Raw genomic sequence first — 13,753 nt, 5'->3', positions numbered from 1 at the left:
CAAATATTATCTCATTTGATCTTTACAGCAACTATATGAGGTAGCTGTTATTATTATCCCCATTCGACAGATGAGGAAACTGAGGCAATCAACAGTTAAGTGACTTGCCCAAGGCCTCACAGCCAGTAAATATTTGAGACTGGATTCTAACTCAGGTCTTCCTGACTCCAGTCCCAGCTGTCTATCCACTGTACCACCTAGCCAATGCAATGGGTAGATCCCTTAGAGAGGATTTATGGGAGAATGTGGGCATGAATCATTGGGATGATAAAGCACGAATTATTGCAGTCTCTACTTTTGGGGGGAGTGTCCATATCAGTCAATCAAACTACACACATTTATTAAGCACTTACTATGTGCCAGGCACTGTGCTAAGCAAAGAAAAGGCAAGAACAATCTTAGCCCTCTATTATAACTTCTTATTGTAACTATTATAACTTCTATTATATCAATGAAATCAGAGATTCCAGAGATGGAAGATTAATATATACAACTTATTATAAAAAGAACCCATAAGTGAAGCTTTTATTTTTAAGTAATTACTCATCCTCCTCGACCTCTTTGTAGCATTTGACAAATGACTAGCCCCTTGACATGCGTGCTCTTTTCCCTGAGTTTCAGTGACACTATAGCTCCTGATTCTCTTTCTGCCTCTCTTATTCTTCCTCCCTTGTCTCCTTTGCTGGCTTTTCATCCTTTGTGAGCACCCTGCATGGAAGCATTCCCTGAAAAGTTCTGAGCTTGGCCCTCTTTTGCCTTTTCCTGAACCCTGAACCCCACACCTCCCCCAGTTGTTGTTTTTGGTACCAGACCTATGATTTTATTGATATGAGAAGCTCCCAACCAGGACACAGCTCCCTATAGCAATGAAGATTGGCACCTTCTTTGCAATGTAGGTCTTAGAGGGTTGCCTGGAGCAGTGAAAGGCAAAATGCCTTGCTGGGGTCACATAATCAATATGAGTCTGAGATAGAATTTGAACCCAGAACTTCCTAAACAAAAAAAAAACTAGATTTTTACCTATTTCATCATGCTGCCTCTCTGAAATTACATTGCATTATTTTGCAGTAGGCAGTATGCATACTTCTATGTGTACTTCTCATCTTTCCCCAACAGAATGCAAACTTCTTGAGGGTTTTTGTTATTGTTATTGTTTAGTCATTTCAGTCTGTCTGACTCTTCATGACCCTATTTGGGTTTTTGTGGCAAAGATACTGGAATGGTTTGCCATTTCCTTCTTAAGCTTGTTTTACAGATGAGAAAATTAAGGCAAACAGGGTTAAGTGACTTGCCCAGGGTCATACAGCTAGTAAATGTTTGAGATCATATTTGAATTAAGGAAGATGAGTCTTTCTGATGTTCTATCCACTGTGCCACCTAGTTGCCTCATCAAGCACATAGTAGGTCAGTAATAAATCCTTGTCATTTGATTTTATTCCTTTTCTGCACCTTCTTCTTTGAGAAGTAGTAATAGGAAAAGTGCTGAACTTAGAGTCAGAACGCCTGAGTTTAAATTTTGACTTGGATATAGACTAGCCATATGACTATGGGAAAGTCACTTACCTCTCTGAACCTTATTTTCCTCATCTGTAAATGTTTGCAATGCTTCTGAGGACTGTGGTGAAGAAAACATTTTGTTATCCTTCAAGTGTGAGTTATTTTTTTTTTTTGGTGACTTCGCCTAGTCCTGTGGCTTCAATTTTCTCCTCTCTACAGGTGATTCCCAAATTTCTATCTCTAGTCGCTGCCTTTCCCAGGATCCAATCCTGTATTTCCAACTGCCTGCTGGGCATCATACATATCCCACCAGCACTTCAAACTCAGTACATCAGAAGCCAAACTTACTATCTTTACTCCCAAAATTTTCCCCCTTTTTCTAACTTCTCTATCTCTCTTGGCATCACCACCAACTTCCTAGTTACCTCAACTTAAATGTCTTTGTTGACATCAAACTTGATGTCATTGTTGACTGCTCCTTCATATTTTCCCCCCCATATCCAGTTAATTGCAATGCGCTGTCAACAGCACCCCTACAACATCTCTCATGTCTACCTTCTCCCTTCTTTTGCTGATTTTAATCATTCTGGTTCAGGCTGTATACTCTTGCCCACCTCCTTGAAACTATTTTGACAGCTTCCTAACTAGTGTTTCAGAATCTAATCTTTTCCTTCCCTGGTCCATCATATAGTCACCAACTAAGACAATGCCAAAATAAACCATTGTTCTACTCCAATATCCATAGTGCCTCGCCGTTGCCTACCAAAAATGTTTTAAGTTCCTATCCTAGGTTCCAGTCAGACTGTACTTACTAACCTCCTTCTTTTCTTGCCCTCCCCATCCTGTATAAATGAAGTGAACCCACTCAATCCTGTCCCATTGGTATTTCCATCTAACTCGGACATTATCTTCTTTAGAAAGCCATTCACAATTCCCATAGTTGGAAATGCTCTTTGCTTTTTCAAATTTCTCATAGAATTTTGGATTATTCCTTTGTTCTTCTCCCTTTATGCCCTGACTTATATGTATTTATTGTTGTTGCTGCTGCTGAATCGTTACAGTAGTATCTGAATATGACCCCATTTGGGGTTTTCTTGGGCAGAAATACTGGAGTGCTTTGCCATTCCTTACCCAGCTCATTTTATGGATGAGGAACCCAAGGCAAACAGGGCTAAGTGACACAGCTAATGTCTGATGCCAAATTTGAACTCAAGACCTCCTAACTCCAGGGCCATTTCTCTATCCACTGTGCCCCCTAGATACTCATACTTATTTATGTCAACAACTAAGTGGTCTCTTATTCTCTTATGAAGTCAAGCCTTTGTTTAGAGCACTGTCAGAAAAATCTGAGTTCAGATATTGTCTCAGACATTTATTAGTTGTGTGACCCTGGACAAGTCATTTAGCCTCTGTCTGCCTCAGTTTCCTTGTCTATAAAATTAGGATAAGAATATCACCTACTTTCCCAGATTCCCAGATTGAGATAATATTTGTAAAGCATTTTACAAATTAAATGCTATTTAAATGCTATTATCTTTGGATTGCCATTCTCTTATCAGTGCCTTGTACATAATAAGCACTTAATAAATATTTGTTTAATTGAATTGTGTAGTCACTCAACAAGTACTTATTAAGCTTCAACTCAGTGCCAGGTTTGGAGTTTCAAATACTGGTATTTCTTAAAGCCTTAACTGACAACAAACCAAAACTAACTACATTTGGGATTTGGCATTGATACCTCCAACATATCTTTAAAAAAAATAGTGTGTGATCCCACTGAGATCACACTGGTGATCATCAGATTTCATCAAAGTCCAACAGGAGAAGGAAATCATTGAGTTTTTCTTTCTTTCAGATTCAGTGCAAGATTGTCCACGTAATTGTCATGGGAATGGCGAGTGTGTGTCTGGAGTGTGTCATTGCTTCCCTGGATTCCATGGAGCAGACTGCGCTAAAGGTATTTGTCACAAGGCTTAAAAACAGGATTCCAAGCTTGCTAGTGGGTTCTTTATGTCCCAGTGGAGAGGTCTGAGGGGATAGAAGATGGCATCTATAGAGCCAGCCTTCCTGCAGTCAAAGAAGAAGGATTAGACTGGGCAGAATGAGGAGCAGGGGGTAGAGGGTATAGAGAGTCAGATGAATGCCTTTTAAAAGGAAAAACTTCCAAGCAAAAAAAAAAGTATCCAAAATTGTAATGGACTGGTTTAGGAAATGAGTTCCTATTGCTGAAGGTCTATCAGCAGGTAACACAAAGACTGCTTGTCAGGGATGTTGTAGATAGGATCACTGCTTGGGTTTAGATTGAGATGTATCACAGAGCAGTGGATAGAGGGCTAGACTTGGAGTCAAGAGGACCTTGGTTCAAATCCTGCTTACTAGCTGTGTGATTCTGGACAAATCACTTAACCTCTCTGTATCTCAGACTCCTCCTCTGTAAAAGATGGCCTCTAAGGTCCCTTCAGCTCTAAATTTCTAATCAAGGATCCTTTGACTAAATGATCTCCAAGGCAGCTTCCAGCTCCAAGATCCTATGGTTCCTGATATATTGTGTGAATTTCAGGATCTTTTCCCTTTGGCTAACAGTCTGGTTTGATACATTGTAATGAGCCAGTGTACCCCATAGAAGCAGGGCCATTATCCTTGATGCCAAGGTGTATAGAGAAGAAGAATTTGCTTTAAAAAAAAAATGAGATGGCTATGTTTCCTGTAAAAGCAGGGAGTGAATTACCATCACTCCTTTGTAATAATCATTAACTTCCATGTAATGGAAGATTAAGCATCTCTGTGTTAGTAAATTTCATTCATTCTACCTGTCCATGTTCTTAATCTGGGAAAACATGATTTACCTTGTAGGATTACTCTTCAGTTGTGTTATTAATTCACCTGTACCTTACCCATACCCAAGAATGACTTGGGCCCTTGAATTTTTGGAAGAAGCACAGGCCAGTAGTTGTGACAAGAATAGGATCAAGGCATTTAAGAACCATCCTCCCAGTTCTTCTGTGGAACTTTTGCAAGTCACCCAACATTTCCATGCTTTAGGTTCTTCAGTTCTCCTGTAGGGGGAGGATTCAATGGAAAAATCACTGGCTTTAGCACCAAAGGACCTGAGCTTAGATCCCTTCTCGGGGTCTGAGCTCTCATGATCCTACTATTCGTTCATTCAGCACATCCTCCTGGATGTTCTAAGAAAGAATCACTAAATAATAGGAACTACTCTGTGAATACTAAATAATAACAGGACAAGTTGTTGGGTTTTTTTAAGTATTACCAACGGAACTGAGAAAATTATTGACAAATTACAGTAAGATTCAGAGGATGTTTTGCACTTTATTGCCCACATTTGATACAGATAGAGGTGACTGATTCAGAAATAATATGGCCTAAGTGTACTTCCTACAGTTAACAATCCAGGAAGAGCTTAAGGAAATTCACAAAATTCAGAGATACTGAAAACAGGGAAAGAAGGCATCATTCTCTTACATATAACATCACCACTGAGCCCACATCCTGTCCAAAAGCAGGAGCACATACACAAAAAAACAGAGGAAGGCAAAAAATGTTACAAAAGCTGTGACGTGACTGAGATCCCTACATTTCCCTAGTCAGTATGGTGGTTGTCAGATGGCGTGTCCATTCTGAAGGCCATGGGCACTGGAGGCTTCAAAGCAGAACTCAATACCAGCTAGAGGATTTTCTTTTGTTATCTAGTTTTACTGAAATGAGAGAATTAGAAAAAAAAAAAGGACAAAATTTCCTGCTTTTACAATGGCAAAAATGGTTTGGACTGTCTCTTCACCTCCAAATCCAGCCCTCGTATCACTACCAGAATAACCTTTCTTATATACAGGTTACATCGTTCCTCAGCTAATGGAATGTTGAACCTACTGATGATCAAGGAGCTTTTATGATTGATGTGAATTGAGTGCTGGGCCCAGAGTTCGGAAGACCCAAGTTTAAATTCAGTCTCAAACATTTCCTAGCCATGTGACCCTGAGCACATCACTTAAAATCTGTCTGCCTCAGTTTCCTCCTCTGTAAAATGGGGATAATAATAGCTCCTACCTCCCAGAGTTCTTATAAGGATAAAATGAAATGGAATTTGTAAAGTGCCTTGCCAACCTTAAAGCTATATGTAAATGCTAGCTGCTGCTGCTGCTGCTGCTGCTACTACTACTACTACTACTACTACTACTACTCTCCTTTGCCTAGCATTCAAGGCCCAGTACAATCTGAAACTACCATTCTTTTCCATTTTTTAATCTTATATTTCTCCCTCTGGGAACTCTACAATTCAGTCAGACTAAGCCCAGGCCACACGAACACTCCCTAGGCTCTCCAGCCTCCACTCCTTTACTCATTCTGTTTTCTTATGCCAGTTATATCCTTCCTCCCCCAGTTTATCTGATGAATTCTTACTTGTATCAAAGACCAATCTAATGCCACTCCTTCCCAGATCTCTTGAAGCCTTTCCCTCTCAGATCTTAAATACACTCAGCCCTCTAATGCTTTTAATGATATAATAACTTGTATTATAGTTATTTATTTGTGTTTTGCCCCCCCCAAGTTATCAAGTTCCATGAGAGCAGGAGCCATGTCTTATCTAAACTTTGTATTTTTCCCAGCGCCTAGTACTGCACACAGTAGGTGCTCTGCACACAGTAGGTGCTTAATAAATGTTTGTTGAAAGAATGACTGACTGAATAATAGCATGTAAGTTATAAATGTATTTTAGCACTGGCAAACATCTACATATTATTAATCTTTAAAACCATATCTTTCATGACTGCATGCCTAGCTCTTAGTCTTTTAAACCTAAGTACTCTGGCCACTTAAATAACTTTTTATTTTAAATTGATTTTTGCACTAGCATGCATTCTGTGTTATGGATCCGTAATGTGATGTGCACTGGGATATTTAAAAGTATCTTTTTTCGTGTGTGTTATGCATTCTTAGCATGCACTGTGGTGGGATTGGGTATACAACTGAATGTGTTTTAGCAGTGATTTATAATTGATCCTTGTGGCCCAAATGATTGATTAGTTGTTAAAGAAGTTACTCCACATACCTAAGAGCTATTACTAAACTCTAATAATAGCCTTGTGTATTTTTATTGAATTGTTGATCCTTACAGTGAATCACACCTTTGGGGGATATTTAAAAGAAAAAAATTCCCCCCTCCTTCCCGCATGCAGTGTTAAATGTACTATAAGTAAAATTTAAATAAGTACCTCAGAAGCAAGTAAATATCTCTTCAGATCTGTAAATAAATTGGCTCTATGGTTACATCTTGTTAAGCTCCAAAGCCCTAAGCTCAGACAAGAAAGCAAGGTCTGACCATGTTACTCTTCTATTCAATAAAATATTGTGGCTCACTCTTACCCTTAGGAGCAAATATAAACTCCTCCATTTGACATTTCAAGCACTTCACAACATGTCCCCAGACTACCTTTACACCCTTATTATGCATCAGTCCGCTTCACTACCTCTACAATCTAGTCAACTGGTCTTCCTCCTGTTCCTCCAAGTACAACACCCCACTTCCCATTTCTGTGCCTTTTCACTGGCTGTCTCCTGTGCCCAGAATGCACATCCTTTTTATATGGATGTGCTCTTTAAATCCCTTATTTACTTCAAGACCAAGACTAGATCCAGTGCCACCCTTTCCATGAGACCTTCCCTGGTCTCCTCCCCCCAACCCCTGTAGCATCCAGTGCTTTTTCCCACAAAATACCTTATATCTATTTCCTATACCTTTTGTATCTACCTCTATATTTATGTATTGTTTTCCCCAAATGAATTGTAAACCCCTCGAAGGCACTGACTGTCTCAATTAGTCTTTGTGTGCCTAGCACACAGTGGGGCTCACCATAAGCACCTAATAATAAATGTTTGTTGATTGATCCATTGAGCCGCTATAAGGTCAATGAGAATGCCCTTATCCACTTCAAAGGATGCTGCTGCTGAAGCCATGTGGATGCTCCAGTCCTGGTGATGACTGTTCAAAGAACTTTAGATAAGTAGTACCCTCCTAGTGGTTCCAAGTTAAGAATATTCATATTAGGCTAAGACCACTTTCCAGAGAGCCCCATGTTCTGAGAAAGGCTCAAGGGTTCAAAACTGCATCTCAAATGTGTCTGACCCTAAAGATACTTGAACCCCAGCAACACTTGGGAACTAAATAATGAGGTGAGTCAGGAGGCAACTGGCAGGCTGATGTGGCTCTGTTCTGGCCTGGAGTGGACGGATCGGATGGGCAACTGCTGATTTCACTTATCATACCTAAAGGTCTTACCTGAGATTTTAAGCCAGAAAGAACAGAGCTTTTTATTCAGAGGGAGCATAAGTCAAGTGATCTGGGAGAGTGTCTCTCTGCAGTTTTATGTTATTTTGCCCGGATACCTAGTAGTATTAAAGCAAACCACACTGTTGAAATAACGCATGCACCCGAGCATCTCCTGAAGTGTTATCAGTAAGTAACCTATGAGTGGATGAGGTAATAGGGTCAGCAAGAAGGAAAGAAGAGACAGCTGGTTCCACATTTCCTGCAGCCTACAATAAGACATCGAATCTCTACCCTGCCCTCTGTTCTGACTGGCTTTCTTTTGATGATGAAAACCCTTAGGAGGCATCAAGCCCCTGATCTCCCCAATGACAGATTCAGACTCACCTTTATGCCTTTGTTGAAGCCTGCGCCCAGGATGCTTCTGGATCTGCCAGCTTTCTGCCTGGCAGGCAGCAGGCAGCCTTGGTTCTCCTTGCCAGGTAGAGACTTGGCCATGTTTATGATAGAGATCCCATTTTGGCAAAGCAGCTGAACATGTGTCCAAATGACAGAAGTACATGTTTACTTTCTTGACCCCTTGCTGAGACTCCCATCTCCTCAGATTCATCTGAGGCTTTATCACTGCCTCTTCTCCTGTTATAAAAATGCCTGGTGGATAGAGCTCCCAAAGGCATAGTAGCAGTGAATGTTGAAAGCTATTGAGTTTTTAAGTATTTATTGTGAGGCAGCATGGTACAATGGGAAGAGCACTATATTTGGAATCAGAGGACCTGGGTTCAAGTTCCAGATCTACTACTAATTACCTCTGTGACCCAGAGTGAGTCCTATAAACAACAGTGAGTCATTTTCACATCTTTAAGATGATGGGGTTGGACATGATGAGTTTTTAGGTCCATTCTTTCCATCTCTAGTGATGATCCTCCTATGTGTTCCAGCCTCTTCTCAGTAGTGTCTGAGATAGTAAAATGTGAAGAAAATAAACTAAACATCTGTTAAGTACCTACTGTATGCAGAGCACTGTGCTAGGGGTTGGTAGAGATAAAATTTAGACAAGTGTGGTTCTTATTTCTGTGGCTCTTACAGTCAAATAGGGAGCTATGATACAAACACAGATGATTATACCACACCAAGTGAAACAGGACATTGGAGAGGTGTGAGTCATGAGCTACATGGGACATCACAGTACCTGACTTAGAAAGGCTTATGGACTTAGCACAGGTAGGGAAACAGATCTGAAACATATGAAACAATAACAAAGAGTCAAAGATAAAATATATATATACATACATATATACACACTTATGTGTGTGACTTATCCAGGGTCATACAGCCATAGTGTGTCAGAAGTGGAACTTAATTAAAGACTTTCCTGACTCTAAGGCTGTCTGGGCTATCATACCACACTGCCTTTCTTAAACCTCTATGAGTAAATAGGCAGCATGGTATAGTAGACAGAGCCAACCTTGGCCTTAGGGTGCAAATCCAGCCTCTGAAAAATACAGGTATTTGACCGTATGACTCTCAGACCTATTTGATGCATTTGACCATTTTACAGCTGAGGAAACTGAGGCAAGCAGAAGTCAAGTGACTTGCCCAGGGTCACACAGTCAGTAGATGTTGAAGTAATATTTGAACTCTGGTCTTCCTGACTCCAGATCTGGTGTTGTAACCACTGTGCTACCTCTAACAACTCGCATACACAGTGTTTTAGGATTTACAGAGTTCTCTTCCTCACAACAACCTAATGAGGGAGTATAACTAGTATTAATCTCACACCCCTTCCTCTTCCTGCTCCTCCTCCTCCTCCTTCTTTTTTGAGAGGCAATTGGGGTTAAGTGACTTGCCCAGGGTTATATAACTAGTAAGTATCAGAAAAAAAATGCCTTTTCATTTGTTACCCCAAGGCAACCCCCTAAGACCATAGGTTGCAATCTAGTTCTCAATATGCTTCTGTATGAAGTGTTTTCAAACTGGAGTTCCCTACACCAATAAAAGCATGGGTCAAGACTTCCCTCCCTTCCCTCCTCCCAAAAAACAAGCAAATTATAAATATTGTAGTCACTCAGATAGAAGGATAATAAGATGGTAAAGATACATGGGAAAAGCTATGGTCTATCTTCTGCAGAGAGCTGGAGACCAGGTATGGGAATGAGAAGAAAAACTAAGAGGAAACATGCAAATAACTGAGGACAGTTGTATATACATTTTATGTAGAAACTTTGAATTGGCCAGAGGTACAATGTGCAATCTGTTCAGATTCATACCTTAAGTAAAGATGGCATTTTTTTTCTTCAGTGATGGGTTTCATATTCTATCAGATGCTTCTCCTGTCCAGCCATAATTGCACTCATTATTCAAATTGCTGTTTATTGTAAGTTTGTCTGTTCCTCTTGTGTGGCTTTTTCATTACTTTATATTCCTTCTCTCTGCTTTTGGCGTCCTGACAAAGTATGTCACCCTTTTCACAAGTCTAAGCTTGAGGGCAAGGTTTTTTCTTTATTCTTTTTTTTTTTTCATTTTAAATCCATTTGTGTATTTAATAGACTTCTCCAAACATTTGAAATACACATCCTGTTTGCATTTTAAAACAGAAGCGCTGCATCTGCCCAGGGTTTCTGATTGTCCGTTTTAATACTGGCTGTTCTGTTTGCTTATTTTTTCGTCGTGTTTGTGCCCCTACCCTGCAGTACAAACTTAACAAACCCGAACCTGTGTTGTTGGGTAATAAGTAGTTAGTAAGTATTGGAAATGACAACTCCTGCTGCTCTACGGCTGTCACTGGAGAACCACAAGTGCCATTGCTACAGAATGTAAAATATCGTCTTGAGAAGTTGGTTTCAGCTTCTTAGCAAGCTTGTCTGAAAACAGGGAAAACCAGCAGAGATGCTCCTCTTTGTACATTGCTGAAGTCCTACCATTTCATGGCACATTTATCATTCTTCATCCCTAGTGGGGTATAGACTTTCATTGAAATCAGAGCTGAGGGTTGGGAGAGGGACTTCCCACAAATTACAGACAGCAAAGAGAAGTTTCAGGCTTCTGAATGGTTGACCTCCTTCCCATCCTCATCCTTTCCAGACCCCTCCTCTCTTTAAATCAGGAGTCCTTTGTTGAAAGGTCCATGGAGAGATCTCAGGGGAGGGGCTGTGTACTTGAATAGGGAAAACATCACCCCTCCATCTTCGGCAGTTTTCAGCTTCCTTTGTCATCTGTTATAATCCTAATATTATGCATATGAAAAATGTTCTTCTGAGAAGGGGTCCACGAGGCTGCCAAAGGAGTCCATGACAAACAAAAAGGTGTAAAGAATTCCTGCTTTAAATAGTGCAATAAAGATGGTACCCTCTACCTCCATATATGGTAGCAATCTCTTTGCCCTTCTTTGCTAAGCCTCTAACGTCACTGGAGACCACACCTGTAATAGAGATCTGAGCTCCATTTCTGTCTTACTGGACAAGTCACAGAAACTCCTTCTATCTCAGGCTTTTGTGTATATGCAGTGTGGTATATAGACAATCTCCTTACTTCAAGATGACATCTGAATTTAGCCTACCCCCACCTATCCACATTGCTGACCTTGGTACAGATCAGAGAGATTCCTCTGCCATGAAGGTCTTGGGTGGCACATTCATAGTTGCCCCTCTTGTTCCCGATGAGAATTACAAAAAGAAGCAGAGCTCAAGGGTGGCACTTCCGACCTCCACTTGTTCTGTCTCCCAAATCAGTACCTCCATGGGAGGCATTCTGAGATCCTTTGCTATTAGAAGGAACATAAGAACTCAGAATTTCTTCACTCTCTAGTTAGTCTCAGGATGATAAAGACGCTCAGCCACTGAAATTGCTCTAAATAAGCGGGTTCCTTTAGTTTTTGGTCAGAAGTCAGTTTCACCCTTTTCCTTGCACCATGAAAATGAAGGTTTCCATCCATTTCCATAGCCTCATGTAATAAAGTTATGAGCAACTAACTGTTTGCAGTTCTACATCCTGTTCTTGGTGGCAAGCTTTATGCCTGGAAAAAATAGAAGATATTAATTAATGCCTGATGTTTCCAGATTCCATGCTAGGCTACAATCCAATCTATCCAGTTCAATAAGTATTTATCAGCACCTGTTATGAACTTGCACTGTACTATGTATACTCTGTAAGGAATACAAAAGAAGCGTAAGATATGGTCCCGACTCCTCAAGGAGGTTATAATTCCACTGGGAAGATTAAACTACTATACATGAGACAGATAAATAATAAATATAAAATAATGTTCCATATGTATGTATACATAACGCTATATGTAATACCAAATCACATGCATACACACATATGTAGATGTATATATGTATGTGTATAGACACACACACACACACATATATATAATGTACACATACATATAGATATAGATAGATTTGGTGCTAAAATAAGTGATAGGGAATGAGTTGCTACCTTGATGGAAGCTCCATGGGGGCAAGGACTATGTCTGAATTAAGATTTTTGTCTCTCTCTCCCAAAACCTGGCATAGTGTTCTACCTGTAATGAGAACTTAATCACTGTCTGTTAAATTTAATTTAATTTGGAAAATTAAAAATGCAGTGTTTCCAAAAGAAGGGAGTTGCTCCTTGACTCCCAGCCTTTTCTGGGAAGATCTCTTTGAAGAGAAGGGAATGAGCATTTATATAGCTCCTATTATGTGCCAGGAACTGTGCTGAGTGCTTTTTTTTTTTTAAATAAATTCTATTCCATTTAATCCTTAACAACCCTGGGAGGTAGGTGCTATTATATCTTTCTTTTACAGTTGAGGAAAAAGAGGCAAACAGAGGCTAAATGACTTGCCTAGGATCCTACTAGCTATATGATCCTGAGCAAGTCATTTAGCCGCTGTCTGCGCTAGATTTGAACTCAGGTCTTCCTGATTCCAGGCCCAACACTTCTACCCACTGAGCCACCACTGCCTCTTTGACATGAAATACTAGCAAGATGCACAGCTCTAAAATGCACAGCTAGACACTTCAGCAGCAACACAGGCAGTTGGGATTGTCTGAGGCTTCCTGGCCACTCTAATAGGAAATCAGTCATTTGACCTACTCTTCATTAGTCAGGGTTTCGATGCTGCCAAAATGCCTTCGGAGCCTTCTCTGCGTTTTTTGTGCTCTGCTCATTGGGACAGATGATTATGCATAGCAATTCCTTCCATTTGATCTAGATAAGAGCTTTTCAGATGCCTCCCTCCAGAATGGTGGGGTGGGCTCCTGCCTCACCACTCCAGGAATGCCTCTTGATGACAGGCTCCTTCTGGAAGTTTGAAGCATCCTAGGCTCACTTGGCAGGGAAGCAAGTTTTATGTTTAACAGCTGGCCTCTCTGCTCTCCAAAGGAAAAGGCTGAAATCCCATCTGTTCCTCCCTTCCCCTCCTCCTCCCCCAGTGACCCTGTGAACTGGAACATTCATGGAGACATCCACATTTTTACTCTTAACCTTCCCTCTGTCTATCCTATTCCTCTCCCAGCCCACTTGCCTCTTTTGCAACTACCCCCCTACTCCCTGCTAATTAAGATGAAGTTGTCACCAACCAAAAGACCTTGGGCATCTACCTACAGCATCATTTCATCTCCCTATTTCAACTTGACATCTGAATTTAGCCTACCCCCAGACCCCAACACACACATTGCTGGCCTCAGTACAACTCGGAGAGATTCCTCTGCCTAATATGAAGTCTTGGATGGCACATTCACAGCAGGTGCATGTAGTACTGCCCCTCTTGTCTCTGATGAGAAATACAAAAGGAAGCAGAACTCAAGGGTGGCACTTCCAGCCTGCATTCATTCTGTCTCCCAGAATCCCACTACAGAGGTGGAGAAAGCCCTGCCTCCCTGATTTCAGAGGCATAGTACATATTAACTTAATTTATTGCTTGGTGATGAAGTGATAGTCCATGCCCTGAGCCCTGAAAACTTGGCAACCAAGGATGCTTTTATGGT

The 13,753-nt window shown here is 40.7% G+C and overlaps 1 protein-coding gene across 8 annotated transcripts in view; it reads left to right on the top strand.

Annotated features, from left to right (window-relative positions):
* Positions 1 to 13,753, top strand: part of TENM2 (teneurin transmembrane protein 2) — a 392,109-nt gene that overhangs the window by 243,365 nt on the left and 134,991 nt on the right. For all 8 annotated transcript variants that reach the window (XM_027841747.1, XM_027841746.1, XM_027841748.1 and 5 more), the window contains one exon: positions 3,353 to 3,454. In XM_027841747.1, coding sequence (XP_027697548.1) covers positions 3,353 to 3,454 — 102 coding nt within the window. The remainder of the gene's footprint in view (positions 1 to 3,352; positions 3,455 to 13,753) is intronic.

Source organism: Vombatus ursinus, unplaced genomic scaffold (assembly GCF_900497805.2).
Source record: "Vombatus ursinus unplaced genomic scaffold, bare-nosed wombat genome assembly UNPS02014863.1, whole genome shotgun sequence".
Classification (NCBI taxonomy): Eukaryota; Metazoa; Chordata; class Mammalia; order Diprotodontia; family Vombatidae; genus Vombatus; species Vombatus ursinus.
Note: the sequence above shows the minus strand (reverse complement) of the source record. Positions and strands in the feature narration are given on the sequence as shown.